At 39.6% G+C, this 17,362-nt stretch overlaps 2 protein-coding genes and 7 non-coding genes across 9 annotated transcripts; all 9 read left to right on the forward strand.

Annotated features, from left to right (window-relative positions):
• The first annotated feature begins 91 nt into the window (after nt 1-91).
• On the forward strand, nt 92-173 carry LOC111651886 (small nucleolar RNA SNORD74). The gene has a single exon (XR_002760554.1). It is a non-coding gene; the product is annotated as a small nucleolar RNA SNORD74 (small nucleolar RNA).
• A 494-nt stretch (nt 174-667) lies between these two features.
• Nucleotides 668-736, forward strand: LOC111651882 (small nucleolar RNA SNORD75). The gene has a single exon (XR_002760551.1). It is a non-coding gene; the product is annotated as a small nucleolar RNA SNORD75 (small nucleolar RNA).
• A 1,027-nt stretch (nt 737-1,763) lies between these two features.
• LOC111651884 (small nucleolar RNA SNORD79) lies at nt 1,764-1,845 on the forward strand. Its single transcript, XR_002760552.1, has one exon. It is a non-coding gene; the product is annotated as a small nucleolar RNA SNORD79 (small nucleolar RNA).
• A 166-nt stretch (nt 1,846-2,011) lies between these two features.
• On the forward strand, nt 2,012-2,090 carry LOC111651880 (small nucleolar RNA snR60/Z15/Z230/Z193/J17). The gene has a single exon (XR_002760549.1). It is a non-coding gene; the product is annotated as a small nucleolar RNA snR60/Z15/Z230/Z193/J17 (small nucleolar RNA).
• Nucleotides 2,091-2,225: 135 nt separating this feature from the next.
• On the forward strand, nt 2,226-2,307 carry LOC111651887 (small nucleolar RNA snR60/Z15/Z230/Z193/J17). The gene has a single exon (XR_002760555.1). It is a non-coding gene; the product is annotated as a small nucleolar RNA snR60/Z15/Z230/Z193/J17 (small nucleolar RNA).
• Nucleotides 2,308-3,078: 771 nt separating this feature from the next.
• On the forward strand, nt 3,079-3,144 carry LOC111651881 (small nucleolar RNA SNORD78). Its single transcript, XR_002760550.1, has one exon. It is a non-coding gene; the product is annotated as a small nucleolar RNA SNORD78 (small nucleolar RNA).
• A 224-nt stretch (nt 3,145-3,368) lies between these two features.
• On the forward strand, nt 3,369-3,444 carry LOC111651885 (small nucleolar RNA SNORD47). Its single transcript, XR_002760553.1, has one exon. It is a non-coding gene; the product is annotated as a small nucleolar RNA SNORD47 (small nucleolar RNA).
• Nucleotides 3,445-4,669: 1,225 nt separating this feature from the next.
• On the forward strand, nt 4,670-9,718 carry tor3a (torsin family 3, member A). The gene is made up of 6 exons (XM_023401919.2): nt 4,670-4,952; nt 5,168-5,290; nt 6,273-6,538; nt 7,209-7,384; nt 7,947-8,071; nt 8,390-9,718. Exons 1-6 carry the CDS (start codon nt 4,787-4,789, stop codon nt 8,635-8,637), a joined length of 1,104 nt encoding a protein of 367 aa, XP_023257687.1. The 5' UTR covers nt 4,670-4,786; the 3' UTR covers nt 8,638-9,718.
• Nucleotides 9,719-10,876: 1,158 nt separating this feature from the next.
• Nucleotides 10,877-16,822, forward strand: LOC111651878 (calreticulin-like). Its single transcript, XM_023401957.2, has 9 exons — nt 10,877-11,147; nt 11,745-11,846; nt 12,562-12,765; nt 13,148-13,242; nt 13,527-13,736; nt 13,936-14,049; nt 14,675-14,818; nt 15,175-15,267; nt 15,460-16,822. The coding sequence occupies exons 1-9, from the start codon at nt 11,054-11,056 to the stop codon at nt 15,679-15,681; spliced, it is 1,278 nt and encodes a 425-aa protein (XP_023257725.1). The 5' UTR covers nt 10,877-11,053; the 3' UTR covers nt 15,682-16,822.
• The last annotated feature ends 540 nt before the right edge of the window (nt 16,823-17,362 follow it).

Consider the following 17,362-nt stretch of genomic DNA (forward strand, 5'->3'; position numbering starts at 1 on the left):
TGCTAGCAGCAGGAACAGGCCTCAGCCACGTGTTGTATCACGCATGTTGCTAATGATGCTAAGCAGCCCTTCTATCTGAGTGCAGCTTTGCCCCATGGCTATATGATGAAATAAATGTTGGTAGGGACATCTGAGTAAATGTGAAGAAACGCCAACATTTCTGACTGCATGGGACAATCGTTCAGAACTGTATGCTGCCATTTTAAGTTAAATGCGAAGCTCCTATGCTGCTAGCCGCAGGGCGAACAGTATTTGAGATTTAATGTTTAATATTCAAGACGACAGAACTGCATATTTTAAACAATCTATGTGCTTAAGTTTATAATGTTTCTGGTCTGTGCTTGCAGGCCCGTCGACAGGATTTCTGAACCATGAAGGTGGACATACGGTAAGGAACCAGAAATGCTCGTTTATGGTCGTATGTTAAAGATTACTGGTTGGAAGTGATTTATGAAAATACCTCACTGAGGTTCATTAATACACTGGTAATGAGTTTAGTTGGTACCACTCAGTTGGTGTGTCAGAGATTTGTTACTAAAATGCATTTCTTTTCCTCAGGTTTAAAAGGATGTGTCCAAGTTCTAGACGTCATCAAATGCTGCACTGGTAATTGGAAATTTTTTTTTTATATATATATATTTTTTTTTTACTATTTATCCTAACTGGAAGTCACTGATGATTTTTGTTATAAGAGTAGTGGACAGAAGTGATTTCTGAGTCGTTTTACACTGAGACTTCTCTATTTGAGCTGTACTTGCTGCTCTCTGATCTTGGCAGTATAGTACTAATTGTGTGTGTCCTCAGGTTTCAGGAAAATCGGAAGACATGATGTAACTGGAGGAGGTAAGGCACGGTGTTGCTCAGTGTGGCTGTCTAGATGGATTCATGCTTCTCTGAGGTTCCTGTATCTGTACTTGGGCGTTTTGTTTTTTTGGGCAATTCTTTGAGGATAGTTTAACATTTCAGCAACTGTAACAAAATAGCCCTATTATTGAGATCAGCAGTCTGCAACAGATGAACAGTGACTTAAAACCCTTTAACCGGTATGCATTCCATTAGAATTTCCAATTACCATTTCTTTTTTTGGATGCTTTAAATTTAGTCTTTTAAAATGTGGCTTTATGAGAAAGCTCAAGGTTGCATCTCTTAAATTGTTAGCTTATTGTCCTCTTGGAAACTACTTGCACCAGAACTGCTAAAATGTAAAGTTTAACCTTGAGCCAGTTGAAGGCACATTACACATGCACATGATCAGGATGGTACCATCTCTGCCTCATTGAGCCAGGAGACCAGGCAACTGTCATTAGACAGCTAGGTGAGGGGGGGAACCCCACAAAGGATTTGAGTGTTGGGTTTTGGATCCATGTTTGCTTAACTGCCATTGATGGGTGTCAAAACTCAACTGCATCATTTGATTACTGCAGTCTTGGTGTGCTACAGATTTAAACATTTGAGGTGCAGCTATGGCTGGACTAGCTACACAACCCAGAGAAGCATCAGTCTCTTATTCTATATGTGACCACTGTGCTGCTGTGATGACATTTATTTGCTACTCTTGACAAGATGGATGACGATACTCGTACCCACCATGTTACATTATCTGAGGCACTGTTAAGTTTATACCTCCACCCTTGACATTATTGTTTTGATTGCTCATTTATGTTGTGTTCCTGCAGGTGTGGTCATGGTCACTGAATTGACTCTTGGACAACATCAAACAGGTAATGGAACTAAAATTTATTTGACTTATTGTCCCCACAACAAACTGTCAATGATGACTTTTGTTTTAAAACAATGGGAATCTCTCTGAAAAAGAGTGAAAGATGACTTTTTTCTGATGCAGTACTGATTTAAGAAATGCTTGCATATTTACTATATATTAGGTTTTTATTTATGTCTTGTGTTTGACTTGCAGATGGTCCTGGTACTCATGGATATGGTTAGAATATTCTTGGCTCAGCTTCAGGTGAGTTTGTGCTTTAAGAGTTTACTGGTTGAATATCAAACTGGTCTGATGCAGTGATGATTGCATAGTTCAGCTGATAACTGTGACGAAGAAACATGTCTTTCGCTCCTATCTGATGTGTCGGCCTCCCTCACTTATGAGGCTACTTGATTTATTGAAGTGATTTTTAATTTTTCTTTTCATTTTCAGAAATGACTGGCTGTCTGCAAAAGACAAAGGTGAGTTGAAAGGCTGATCTAATTTGATCTTTTAGTGTTGCTTGACATAATGATGATCGCATAGTTCAGCAGATTAAACCGTGAAGAACTACTATTGTCTTTCGCTCCTAGCTGATGTGTCAGCTGCAATTGTTCATCAGCCCTGAAGTATTTAAGGCAAAGCATTAAGTTCTCCTCTTTTCTCACCAGACATGCAACCTTTGCTGACTCTTCAGTCTTGTTGGTAAGTATCACTTCATGTTAACATTGTGTGAACAAAATCATTCAGATGTGATGAATTTGAATCAGGTCTCTGATCCAGTTGAGGAAATAGGTCATTTTTATTCTGATCTGGTTATTAGGAATAGAACTCTCCCTCTTTTTTGAAAAATCATTAACTTACAAACTATTCTAACTTTGCAGACCAAATGGCATAACGGTTGTTTGCACAAGATGTCACACAAATGAGGTGAGTATGAAAATCAACAGCAATTCCAGCACTTCAGACCCAGATCAGTTGCATTTAATCCTAAATTACATATTTTTTCAATCACATGACTAAGAGTGTAGTTGGTCAGGGGGGGGCAGCTCCCCCTGAGTGCTGCCTCACCTGGGTCTGAAAGAGCTGCACATGTACATTAGTTGGGATCTTGTAGTGAACCTTGTGGTGATCCCTGTAGTCTGGCCTGTGTGATGACTAAGTGAAGACTGACTGTAAATCATGGAGTCTGTTATATTAGCTCTAGCTGACCTGGTCAATGTAGAAACTGTCATCCTGACACTTCATGTGCATATTTAACTTACACTTTTCTATTATCTTCAGGTTACAATCACTCTGAGCCAGCTTGAACAGCAAAGATGAGATCGACTGAGGTGAGATTGAAAATGCATGCACTTCTACAGAAACTTTAATGGGTTCAGTGATGTCCAAACAAATGTCTGACCTGAACTAAAATGTGGACAACATCTGTTACTGAGTAACCTGTTGAAGTAAATCTTAATCAACCAGTCACTGACTTGTAATAAGCTTGTTTCTCTCTCATCTCCAGGAAAGGGCTACATCTATCAGACTGAGCTTGGTAAGCACTTCATGGTCTTTGAACTAATTTGAGCACCCCATGTTCATTTTGCTGTTGGTCAGCAGTGAAGTTTCTGACTGAAATTTCTCAGTGGCTGGCATAAATTTAAGATCAAATCGACCACCTTACCTGTGATGAAAAGATTCTGCCAAATGAATTACTCTTGATTATATCCCTTACCGTTCCATTTTTGTCTGAGGCTGTGTGGTCATCAAATGTGTTTGGTTTTTTGTGTTGCTCCTTTCCCCTGATTTTAATAGATATGTCTGTTCCCTTTAGGATTGTGGATGCAAAAACCTGAGGCTCTCGTCTCAGGGCCGAAGTGAGCCTGCTGAAGTTGGTTTGTCTGGATAATGATACTTGAGTTTTGAGGGTCGGCTGTCCAACAAGTCCATGGCGATTGGTCTTGAGATGAATTGGCCTTGTTAGACTCTAGGATAAATGAAAACAATTGTTAGATTTGACTGTACTCCTGTTATATCATGTGTCAGTTGTTGTCTTACAACATTGTGCCAATAAATACTAAAATATTATGGCTGTTTGTGTTGTGTCCAAAGTACAGTCTGTACCAACAAAACGTGCAGTGTTGCGCTTTTTTTTTTTTCTTCCTTGTGGCCAACTAGTACATAAACTGGATTATGAAATTCATGTTGACACATAATACTGTAGTGCTAACTGGATGGGTAAATAACGTTTTTGGCCGACCTTTTTGACTTTCTGATGCCAAAGACGACACGGGAAATTACCTAGTTGTCCTCTGGCTCTCCTCAAATATGGTCAGAAATGCCTCGACCTAAGCTGTTAACTCTCATTAATTTATCACCTGGTAAGAGTGCGAGAAGTTTCACGGGTTCAAAGAGGTTATAAAGCAGAGGGTTCACGCCTTTCCTGCTATATATATATATATATATATATTTTTTTTTTCATTCGTTTTGTGGCATTTAACGCTTCCGGGCCTTTCCCTCGTAGCCACGGTAACCCCGTGTTTAACGTCACAACGCTATGAACTGTGGGTAATTCCCTAAGGCAGTGTACAGACTTAAAAGTGCACAAAAGGCTCAAAATGTGTTTTAGAGGGCCTGCACGCAATGATTTCACAGTGGGACAGCCCTAGCCCTTCATCTAAAAGAGTCTGAGGGTGGACATTGTATTGTGCCCTCCATTCTAGCAATGGTCACTTTATTTGCAGTTCCCGGCTTACCTTTCGCGGGCCGGCTGCATGTTGTAATATATTTTTAGGTAAAACGAACCAGTGTCTCGATTTGCCTTTGCTGCAAATCCGTGGACTATAGTTTAATAAGTCCATGAATGCGGTTAATAGCAGACCATTTAAAGACGGGCGGAGTTAAGTGACCGCCTGCAAGCGCTGCACATAGGCGTAAGACAAGCGCCCCTCCTTCGCTGTCATCTACAGCGGGGGGAGGAGGACTTACCCCACACGGTACAGGCCGCTAGCAGACGGCCGGGTTCTCATAAATGGGAGAAGAAAATCTGGTCTCGGTCTCTAGTCTCGTCTTGAACGCCTCGGACCAGCCTCCTCCCCGATGTATGTGCGGTGGTTTCTGCCTCTGCTTGGGGCTCTGACCGCACAGGCCGATTTCTTCCAGTTCGACAGCATCTCCAATGTTTCCACTTATTATTTTAATTACATTTATTGCAATATTTGGGAGGGGGAGTGTCAGCCCAACCAAGACGATGCTACACAGCAAGGTAGGAGAAATACGAGTTTTAAAATGATTTTTTGCGAAAACGAAAGCTATCATAAGCTATTATATAATGCCAGTCACATTTACCACCATTTATAGCTTGCCCATTATGCATGTTACATTACCCTCCGTTTTGATTAGCATAGTATTGATATGTTACTCAGTGGTTACAGCACTGTTATAAAAACTGATTTATTGTGTTGCTGTCCATGCGAGCAGTTCCTACCAGGGACCTTTGGGCAGGTTTTCCTCACGACTACATTAGCCTGCTGCATCAGTGGTACTGTAGTCTGGGCCAGTGCTGTGAATCTGGAGACTGCAGGATAACCAACAACATCACAGGTATCACACTCCAGCTTGATGGTAGAAACTGTCTGCACATATGGTCCTTGTGATGTGTGTGAGCGTGCTGGTTAGTCTAGTGAGCCTGCAAATATATACGTACTGTCTTGATATGGCTGTGGAAGATTTCATTTACTTTTTTACATGTTTTCTTTTTAAATTCAGGGTCTGTGTTGTGAAATAGTCCTCACTCCCCCACACTCATGATAGAGGATTGTCTGTTTTTAAAAAAATGTCATGTCTTATTTCTTCACCTTCCCTGTTGGTTCTATTGTCACCTTGTTTTACAGTAGTTATAGATTTACAGTTTATCATCTATGTTCAGCCAGACATCAGTGACTCCTGTCAGTTTATAACAGTGAAAGCAATAATGAAAGTTGCTTTAATTGTCTTACCTACATTTATGTAATATGTTCTTTTTGATGTGAACACATGACATGTCCATACACTGGGCTGCCACCACAGATAAGGTCAGATATTTTAATAATATTTTTTAGAATTAAGCAGAACTCTTGGAGAAGGGTTTCAGAGTGCTTTGCTCTTTAGCAGGGTTGTTGTAGTTGCACCCACTAGAGGTCAGAAAGTTCAATGCCATTTGTTAGCTGTCCATTAGCTGTATAAGTAAATACGTTAAGTCGTTGCATGTGAGAAAGAATGTCAGAGAGTGAATATTGTCACAGAATATTGAAAAAATAATCGTTGAAAATCAGGGCTTTGCGGCATAAACTAGTAAATACAAATTCTTGTGCTTTAGCAACAAGTGTAAATACTATTGCTGAAATTATCTGGCTTAGAAGGGAATGCAAATTACACCAAGTAGATGAAAAAGTTATTAGCTGGTGTGTCACATATTTTGAAGAAACATTCATATCCATGCATACTTTTCAAAAATCTGAGTATTTAATCAGAGCCCTGCATTATTTCTTAGATTTTTCTTTATCTGTCACTGTCATTCACTCTCCTCTTTGCACACATTATGCAGGTCTGGCGAGGGACCTTCAGACGAAGCTCCACGGACAGCACCTGGCTCAGTCCGTGGTACTGAAAGCCATCCAGGGTTTTATCAACAACCCAGAGTCCAACAAGCCACTCACCCTCTCCTTCCATGGCTGGTCCGGCACCGGCAAGAACTTTGTGGCCCGGATCATCGCCGATAACCTGTATCGTGACGGGGTGAAGAGTGAGTGTGTCCGTCTGTTCATTGCCCCATTCCACTTCCCACATGCCAGACTGGTGGACACGTACAAGGTAAGGCATACAGAGCCCACTTGGCACAGAGTCAGCTGCTCTGTTCCAGGGACATGCTGGTAGTGTTCTCGGGACTCCCATTTGCTTAGTTAGATGTTTAGTCTGTGTTTTGTAATTCATTGTATGAAAGATAACGATCACATTTTGGACGGGTGCTTCAAATCAGACATTGATCCTACAAGCACTGACACGCACAGCTTTTTGGAACTTGGCGTTTGTCCAACCAGGGCACAGATGCCAACATGGTCCCATCTAAACACAATCTTACACAATTAACATTAGGTTTCATAATTGTGTTGACACAGTATTACTACATAAATGAATCCAGATTCAACAGAGTATAGTACACAGGATAACCTTTATACTGATACTATCAGAATCTGCAGAATTTGTAAACGTGGACTCTGAATTCTGATATATTACTGTGACTACGTGTCTCAAATAGGTGTCCCTTATAAACACAGCTCTTCCATTGTGTAATAAATATTAATATTAATAAATACCAAAATTAAAAAAGCAAATTCTTTTAAATTACATTTTTCTCTTATGATTAAAGTGTAATGGAAAAAATGAAAAAAAAACTGTGTCTTCATTTTCTTTTGTATATTTAGAGATTTTAGTGATTTTTTTTTTTTTTACACTATGGTTTGGTCTTCCTCCTTGTATCCAGGGTCAGCTGCGAGAAGCAATCCGGGACATGGTGTTGCGTTGCTCTCAGACTCTGTTCATCTTCGACGAGGCTGAGAAGCTTCACCCAGGCCTCATCGATGCCATCAAGCCCTACATGGATCACTATGACAATGTTGATGGCGTTAGCTACCGCAGAGCCATCTTCCTCTTCCTCAGGTTGGTCCTTTATTTCAGGTATGTCCTGTCTTTTGAAGCTGGGTCAGAAACTTGCTGCCATTCAGAGTGTCTTACACCTCTGGCACAGATATTCTGACAGCTCATCTGTGATGAAGGATGTTTCTTCCTCTGTCGCATCAGCCCTCTTTATGGATTTTTCATGTTTTATATTACTCATGTCCGATTTCTGCAGACAGATAATCTGTTTAGTCAAACATAGAAAGGCATTTTTCACTACAGTGATATGATGTAGGAGAGGCCGGGGATCACTAAAACTCTATGGTAACAAATACAAAATCACATGTTTAACAATCATGTCATCATGTTGAATTTGCTTTATTATTAATAGTCAAACTACATTTCGCTGAAATTAATATTCGCTTCTACAGAAAATAAATTTGTGTCACAATAACTAAGTGTCAATGTTTAAGTATGAAGCTAATATATTTAAACACAACAAGCAAAAAAGTTTAATAATCAGCCAACCGTAATCTGTGATCATTTGTCCAGGAATAATCTATATTTAACAAAATACATAACAACCTCTCTGTCTTCTCTGTAGTAATATTGGTGGGGCAACAATCAACGACGTAGCGTTGGACTTCTGGCACTCCGGACAGAATCGAGAAGACATCGGTATGGAAGACCTGGAGCATCGGCTGCGAACTGAAACTATGGAGTCTCAAGGTATGCAGCAGTAATTGAGAAGTGATTTTACTAGTTTACTTCAATTCTCTGCCATTTCAGGACGTGAACTATTTTCCTATGTTATTGTCTGCGCTGCATGTATTTTTTACATAGGTGATAGGGGTCAGTGAAAGTTAAAATTACTTGACTGCTCTGATAGACCAAAACGATTATGGGGGTGTTGATTCTTGGCGGGATCAATGGTACAAACAACCCTTTCACAAGTCTTTTATACCTTGCTATAAAAACATTGATTGGTGGAACTTGAATTGTGTTTGGGAATTTGTAACAATTTTTCTGTGTGGTTCTCTCTCCCAGGTGGGTTTGCGCAGAGCGAACTGATGTCTGGCCACCTGATCGACTTCTTTGTGCCCTTCCTGCCTCTGGAGTACCGCCACATCAAGCTCTGTGCACGGGATGCCTACGCAGCCCGAGGTCTGGAGACAGACGAAGCTACGCTGGATGAGGTGGCCAAGGCGATGTTGTATGTCCCCAAAGAGGAGAGACTGTTTTCAGCCCAGGGATGCAAGTCCATACCCCAGAGGATCAACTTCTTTCTCCCTTAGAAGGAGAGACAGATGGAGAGAGAGACCTGGAGGAGGTGTGAGATTGCTTTACCAGCCCATCTGCATACAGAGCCTCAGAGGAGATGTGTCTTTTCTGCTCAGCACTACATACTCTCCTCACCCCACCCCCACAGATACAACATGTGTCTGTCCAGGTCCCTCAGAGACGGCCAGGCAGTAGGGCAGGTCCAGCATGAAGGGGGGTGGGGGTAGCAGCGTGGCTCACCAGCAGACATATGTAGTGTCGCAGGAAACGTGTTCATGCCAGACAGTCATCATATGCAGTGTACCAGCCGTTCTTCACCTGCCTGGTTTGAATCCTCACAGTGTCGAGATGAAGAAGTGCAGAAGACGATATTAGTGGTTGTGCAGTGTATGTTATAGAGGAATACTGATAGACATTTTGTCATGTCACATTATTTATGTCTGTTCACCTTGGCCAAAGTCACAAAGTCAACAGTTGTTCTTATGTTAAGATATGGTCATACTTATTGTGTTGGTATTTGCATGTCAGACATTGTGCTTATATTAGCACTGATTATTTATTGACATCATTCGTGCCATATTTGAACATGTTTCTGTACCTGATTATTTATGTGGACTTAAATGCACATTTAGTAGTTCTGTAAGCCATTAACTTGGCTTCTAATGAACATTAAATGGCATTGAGGTGTGAAGCACTGACTGTATAACAGCTAACAACACTGATGGAAATGTTACTTGAAATTGTTACTGGAAAAAGCGTGTGGGACTAGGTGTCACAAACATTGAATCTATTAGAAAATCAGATTTTTTTTTGTTCCAACGTGTTCAAGAATAATGCTTTTAATAATTCATTTTTTGATCTCAGTAATTTTATGAGCCATCATTGCTTCATATACAGAATTTTACCTTGTTACTTTGGGGCATAGTTTGTTCATTGACTTGCTTTACCTCACACATACACTCACACCAGTCTGAGTTGGTCTGCTTTAGAGATTTTGCTCTCTAAAGGTCAAAGGGTCACAACACATGAACAATGTGGAAAGAAATGATCTCAGACATTGTTTTAAGGAAATAAACACCCACAGTAAACCAACAACGGCTGTTTTTATTTAATGCAACAATATGAACAGATTCATTTGTCAAAAATCTCAGTTATGTGTTTATTGTTCTGCATGGTGCCTGCTGTTTTTCTTTTTCATAATTAATGGAAGCGCCTCATGCCAGGTTTGGTAGAAACCTCCTACATAAATCAAGAGCAAATAATAATTGGCTACAATTTTGATAAATATTGCTTGAGTTACTTTTTAGGTTTAAATACCAAAAATTCACTTTTTACAACTTCCCCTGATGCAAATATTTGCTATTTCTTGTAGTCTTCCATGACAGTAAATGGAATAACTTTCACTAATTTTTGAACATTGGTTGGACAAAAAAAGGGAATTTAAACATCAAGAAAATAATGGGATCAGTTGATAATGAAGATAGTTGGTAGTTGAAGACACAAGTAAATACAGTATTTTATATGTCAAAAGATTTCGTGAGGGGATCTTTAAAAATCAGCATGTTTTTCACAGCTGCATATATCAAACTATTTATGAAACTGAAGTTAGCTTCTGATTCAGCAGTTAAGGGAAACTTAAATGGCACTGAGAGAAAAAGAAATAAAAGCAGAAGAATGTCAATTCCAAAACCATTGTACATACACTTGTCAAATCTGGGCAACGTTAACCAAGAGAAACTGACTGTTTCACGTTTGTGAATCCTTTAATTAATTAATTAATTAATTCATTCATTCATTTCTTTATTTATTTTTACCTGTCTAGCTGTGGTGATTTTTTTTTTTTTATCTAGACCTGGTCCATTGCAGTCTGCATGGCAATACAGCAGTGAAATTGGTCCTTTTTGTGTTTTGACAAATAGAATAAAGGTTTCACAAATCTGAAATCTTTTAAACAATAAATAAACTTTACTAGGCTAGCTATCTAAGTTAACGTTTTTAGCTTCATATACATTTAAATGACTCATACAAAACATCTATTCATGTTATTTATTCGTGTTTATTGTGATTTATTCTCTTCATGTGATTCACTCGCCGCGCATCACCCTTCCCTGGGCGTGTATCAAGCGAACGCGTGGTCTGCGCCCATTGGCTACGTCGATTATTCCTCAAGATTTTCTCTCCTGTGATTGGCTGAGTGCGGGAACGCTTCCTTATTGAGGTTCGATGCTGACGTCCAATCAGATTCAGACATCTGTTCCGAGCCGAGAGGCGAGCGGCAGCGGTGTCCCGGTGCTTCTTACTGTAACATCACTGTATGACAGTCTGGACCGATAAACAACTGGTGCTGCGTCGTGCTGCCACATTATTTAGATTAATTTGTGTTTATAGTTAGTTAGTTGTTCATTTGACAGGGTGCTTCAGGTCGTCACAATGACAGCCCTGTCGCTGCTTTTGATGGCCGTATCGGCCGTGTCTGCCCTGGCCGAGTCTACTGTGTATTTCCGAGAGCAATTTGAAGACGGGGGTGAGGTCCTTTTACACAAAATTATACCTTCATCATTTAACTGTCTTTGTTGTGATTTGTTGAAAGTGTAAATATGTCAGATATTACATTGTTGTGTAGAGTAGCTGATAAAACCGGTCGACTTCTCTTCTGCTGGGTTGTCGGCTTAATGAATGAATTTTTGACGTGATCTTGTGATTTTACTTCCATTTCTATGATGCAATGTCTGCTTACTGCACAGATAGAGATGAATTTAATCTACATTACTGCCATTCATCTTTGACCCCCCTATCCTCTCCCTTCCTCTCCACTCCCTCCTCCTCCTCCTCCTCCTCCTCCTCCTCCTCCAGCCATCATCACACCCTCGCTGCCTCCCCATCCCCCCTCTACTGCACATCTCTGGCCCTGGTCATTCACTGTTCCCCCCTCCTTCACCTAGCTGTCCTCTTCTTCCAACACCACTCTCACTGCAGACACAGTCAGGATGGTGAAGGCAAAACACAATGCAGGCTACGGCAGCCTAACACATTCCCATTGCACCTGCACTGATGCATCATTGGTGGTAGATTGGCAGCGTGTGAGTTTTTTCAAATGTGAACCCTAAAATTGTTTGTGCAGATGCCTGGACGAGTCGCTGGGCTGAATCCAAGCACAAGTCAGACTATGGCAAGTTTGTGCTGACGGCAGGGAAATTCTATGGAGATGCAGAGAAAGACAAAGGTGAGTGGAAAGGTTAACTTTTATTGTTATACTGTGGATCTGTTGCCCCTATGCAAGACGGTTAAATCACATAACCTTTGGTCGTTAAGCTGTATTTTTTTTTTTTTAGCATAAGGGTATATGTCATCTGTTTGATTGCAGCTTGTGTCAAGGATGTTAAGTCAGGTTTAGAGCGGACTGCTATTTGATTTGATTTGCTAGTGCAACATAACTGAGGAAGCACTGATCTGTGTTTAAGATGTAGTTACATGATTTTATTCCTGTTAGTTGGGACACTCAAGCTGAAATATGCATATGCACAGCCAAAAAAAAGCAAAAAGACTTGAAGTGATGGACATTTTTTGGAGAGGGCACTGGAGTTCAGATGATACTGAACTAGTGTGGGGGCTTCAGGTGTTGTTATAATTTAAGATATTTATCCTGAATGTGGGGCCTCTAGCTGTGATTCTGAAATGTGCCCATATTCCAGTGAAATCGCCACGGGTGCCGTTAGAGTGTCTCGGAGTTGTTCCATTATTCACTGTCTGTGGAGCAGCGCCAGTATTTGTCTCTACATGACATCATCACAACAGTCTGTTGTTCAACTGCAGACTTGTTCAAATTCACAAATTCAAAATGACCGGCACAGTTTTATAGACACAACATGATGACTTGTGGTTTACGCTAGATTTTCCCTTAATGTAGCCACATTGCAGTAACACTGTTTCTAATGCAGGTCTGCAGACGAGCCAGGACGCCCGCTTCTACGCCTTGTCAACCCGTTTTGATGATTTCAGCAACCAGGGCCAGCCTCTAGTCATCCAGTTTTCTGTGAAACATGAGCAGAGCATTGACTGTGGTGGAGGCTACATTAAACTGTTTCCCTCTGACGTCAACCAGGACGACATGCATGGAGACTCTGTCTACAACATCATGTTTGGTAAGTTTGGACAGTTTGCCAAAGGACTATGTCTCTTATGAATATTCCTCAGTGATAACAGTACTAGCCTTCTGTCAAAACCAGTCACCTTGACAATTCAGAAAATCTGCATTGGTGGCATTTTTTTCTTGTCATTATGTTTCAGCACAGTTTTACAGCTCTTAATTTAGTTCTATACACAGACAAATAGGCACACACTTGTGATTTACTGTCACCCACTTTAAAAAGGCACAGATTTTGTCTGGCAAAGTGTTTTTGAAAGTTTATTAAATTATAGATAATTTATAGAAATTTGAGGTGTTCTTTGTGTTTGCTTAAGTGCTGCTGGTAACTGAAGGACTGGATAACACTTTTTCACTTGTTTATTTGTGGGTTTGTTCAGGTCCTGATATTTGTGGCCCTGGCACAAAGAAGGTTCATGTTATCTTCAACTACAAAGGCAAGAACCATCTGATTAACAAGGACATCAGATGCAAGGTGAGACATCATTAAATGGTTCTTGTTTTAATCTTTATTTGGGAAATGGCAAACGCTTTTTCTAATTCCCATTTGAATGAATAAATGTGCCCTTAGGTTGTTTGCTCAAATGCTTGGCCGATTTGTAATAGCAGAATTGCCATTGTCCTGCACATCATAAAACCAAATCTGCAAGTACATGTTGAAAGTGGAAAGTGTATGTCATTATAAAAACATTATATGGAAATCATTCATGCATCAAACCCAATCACAATAGCTGCTCACATTTCCTTTCTGTTCTGTAGGATGATGAGTACTCCCACTTGTACACGCTGGTTGTCAACCCTGACAACACTTATGAGGTCAAGATCGACAATAAGAAGGTTGAGTCTGGCAATCTGGAGGACGACTGGGACTTCCTGCCTCCAATAAAAATGAAGGACCCTGAAGCCAAAAAGCCAGAGGACTGGGACGACAGGGAGAAGATTCCCGACCCTGACGATAAGAAACCAGAGGTCAGTCAGATTGAGCCATCTGTTTATATTTTTCATAGTCCTTTTGGGTCTATTTCTTTCTTATCTTTATCTTAACAGACAAAATTCTCTTAATTTCTATGAAACCCGTATGTTTTTTTTTTAAAAATGTTTTTGATATGCTTCATTGTAGTCATGTTTCTATCTGTATTTTAATTTTAATTTTTTTTATTTTGTGTAGGATTGGGAGAAACCTGAGAACATCCCAGATCCTGATGCTAAGAAGCCTGATGACTGGGATGATGAGATGGACGGAGAATGGGAGCCACCTATGGTCACCAACCCTGATTACAAGGTGAACAACAAATAATTATAACACTGCTACACGACTCCTGTGTCTTAAATAACTTTCCATTTGCTACTTAGTGCAGTATATTCACTTTGGGCCGTTTAATTTGAGTGCTCAAATTCTCAGTGTAAAATCAAATTAATGGCCTGTATAGTGCCCACAAAGATTCATGCAATGTATCAAAAGTACACACCTTCGTAATAAAAACCGCACAGTACAACTCCTAACCATTTGATAGCTGTGAAAATCAGATTAATGCAACACTACACCTCTCAGTGATGTGGATGAGGGAGTGATCTTGGACATAGCCTGTGTTTCAATATGAGCAAAACTTGAATTATAATCCATTCTATAATAAATGAATGGATTCAAATAATTGATAAAATATTAAGTTTGAGATCATAAAATACAGTGAGGGATCCTTTCTTGCATTTTAAATGTCCCAAATTCTAAAGTGTTTTACAAACGTTGACATATTGTTGCGTTATTGCCTCATTAACTGTCCTGTCCTCGGTCCAGCCGCGGTCATAATTATTCCACAGAAACTTCTTAATCAGCAGATGTATTTTCTTTTGTGATTCCTCTGACATTAACCATAACTCTTGGCTTTGTGTCTGTCTGCTGTCAACAGGGTGAGTGGAAACCCAGAGAAATCAACAATCCTGCCTACAAGGGCAAGTGGATCCACCCTGAGATTGACAACCCGGAGTACACAGCCGATTCTGAGATCTATAAATACAACAGCATTGGTGTGATTGGACTCGACTTGTGGCAGGTAAGAAGATACTGAAGTTGACTCTCTTATTTACCACTTAATAAAGAGTCAATTTGCTGAAATTGTTAAATTAAAACTAACTTGTACTTTTAGTTTAATCATATACAGCCAAAAATAGGAAAGTTTTACTTGCACACTTTGCTGTGTCTTATTTTGAGTTGGAGCCGCTGCAACTTTTTGTGTCAGTGCAAATTGTTTCTTTTCACTTTCATATGAAGGGAAATGGAAATGCTAGGGACATAGAGGAAACGTATTTGAAAAACATAGCCTTTCTTTTCTATTGTTTGTCTGCATGAAATACCCAACAGAAAAATATGCTAATTCTTTTTTTTCTTTTTCTTTTTTTTTTAATGTAGGTCAAGTCTGGTACCATCTTTGACAACTTCCTGATCACCAATGACCCAAACCTAGCAGAGGAAGTAGGCAACGACACATGGGGTAAAACTAAGGTAAGCCCAAAACTTGTATCTTTAATAGTTTTCAAACTGCATGTAGTCATGTGTCCCGCTCATACATCTTTAGTACATGCAGATATGCAAACTTTAATTTCAGTGTTTAGTGATTGTTGCATTACATGACGTTTAATCATTAAGGAATAATTGATTCATCACTTTTAAATTTGCTTTTTATATCTACCCTAGGATGCAGAGAAGAAGATGAAGGAAAGCCAAGAGGAAGAGGAGAGAAAGAAACGTGAGGAGGAGGACAAGAAGAGGAGAGAAGAGGCAAAGGAGGAAGACGAGGAGGAAGAGGAGAAAGATGAGGAGGAAGAGGAAGACGAAGAGGAGGAGGGGGAAGAGCTGGAGGAGGAAGAAGAGGAGGAAGATGAAGGCACAGACTCTAAACTCAAGGATGAGTTATAAACTCCGTGCAGGAACTGCTTAGAAAAGAACCTGACTCTCTGAGTCAGTGAGCCATTGGAACAAGGCTGGTGACTGAGATGATAGACCCTCATGACTGACACCCTGGGGTGGGGTTGGGTGGGATGGGGTTTTTCATTAGTTTTTTTGTTTACAAAGCAAGGGATGAGGCAAAAAGGGCAATTGCTGTTCTGTTTCCTGTTTCCATGTGCAACTACTATTATTATTATCGTTATTAAATGAGGAATAGTAATGGAAAAGAATGACGATGCCATAAAGAATGTCAGGACCGGAAATTCTAAACCTAAATTGTTTCGCATTTGTACCCAGAAATATAAAAATGGTCATTTATGTTTGGAAAAATCTGGGTCTTAATGAAGTATAATGTTGTGGTGACATGAAAAGCTATATTTGGTATGTGAATGATACCGTGTAAATGTTTTGTTTACCTCATGTGTTTTATTTTTGTCTTATTAATCTGTTTCATGTCTTTTTGTTTTTGTTAATCTTTTGTAGTCAGTCCTGTTACTGTCTCAAGTTCCTCTTCATGTTGATATCAAGGGATTCACAGAGTCAGACATCATTATGCAGGTTATTCTGCCTACTCTTATTTAAACCTCTCCTGATCCAAACAAGGGTTAATGGCATGGGGACAAGAGTGCAAAAGGACTAACACTATACGTTTGACAACCTGTTCAAAAAAGCTGTCGTCCATAAGGTGGTAATATGGGGTGCTTTAAGATGAAATCCCTTGCATAGTTTTGTACTGTAAAGTTAACACTTTTTCACTTCAATGCACATACTGTAGTCTTGTGTGTCTAAAGAAACTGTTCTCAAACTCAGACGTACATTTAAAGCACGCCAGTAGCAGGAAAGCCTTCGTTCATTCGGTACGCATTTACTTATGGTTTACCCATTGTTGGTGTACACAACAAATTTCCCCATTTCTGATGCCAACATCTCTGCACTGCTGTACCCCCAACATACTGTCACAGTCTGAAAGATGATCCTTTTGTAAAAGATACATTTTGTACTAATGGTAGTAACTGAAGTGGGAAGATTTTCATGTTGCTGTGTAAAAAACAAACAAACAAACAAAAAAAGACAGATGTTCTGTCCAATAAAAACAACTGAAAGAAAATGAGCTGATGTGCTTCTCAATTTCATGTTTTTTAATTTATTATTATTGTTATGTCTTTTATATAACAGTTATGTTTTGTTTTCATTGGCTAACTGGATATCACAGGCCTGTAGGGTGTTTTATTTGTTTCGTTGGTGACATTTATACTACTTATATTTGTGTATTTGTACTTTAAGCTTCTTACTTGTACACGACTACATTTCACAGGGAAATATTCCACTACATTTATCTGCCAACTTTAATTACTAGTTACTTTGCAAGTTCAGATTTCACATACAGAACATAACCTGCTGATAAAATTATGTATAGATTAAACAACCCATTTGTATATAAAGTACTTAAACTTAATATAATAGAGGTAACAACAATATAGTGATAAATAAGGAGCCTTCTAGCAGAATTATGTACTTTTACTTAAGTAAAAGAGTTTAAATGCAAGGCTTTTACTTGTAGTGGAACATTTTTTCATTGGGCCACATTAATGAAGTAATGCCCTCAGTATTTTGGGGGGTTGTATAATAGCACCACTATACAAAAGAAACC

Source organism: Seriola lalandi, unplaced genomic scaffold (genome assembly GCF_002814215.2).
Source record: "Seriola lalandi dorsalis isolate HSWRI2012SDOR001 ecotype SW California unplaced genomic scaffold, Sedor1 jcf7180002053835, whole genome shotgun sequence".
In the NCBI taxonomy this organism is placed as follows: Eukaryota; Metazoa; Chordata; class Actinopteri; order Carangiformes; family Carangidae; genus Seriola; species Seriola lalandi.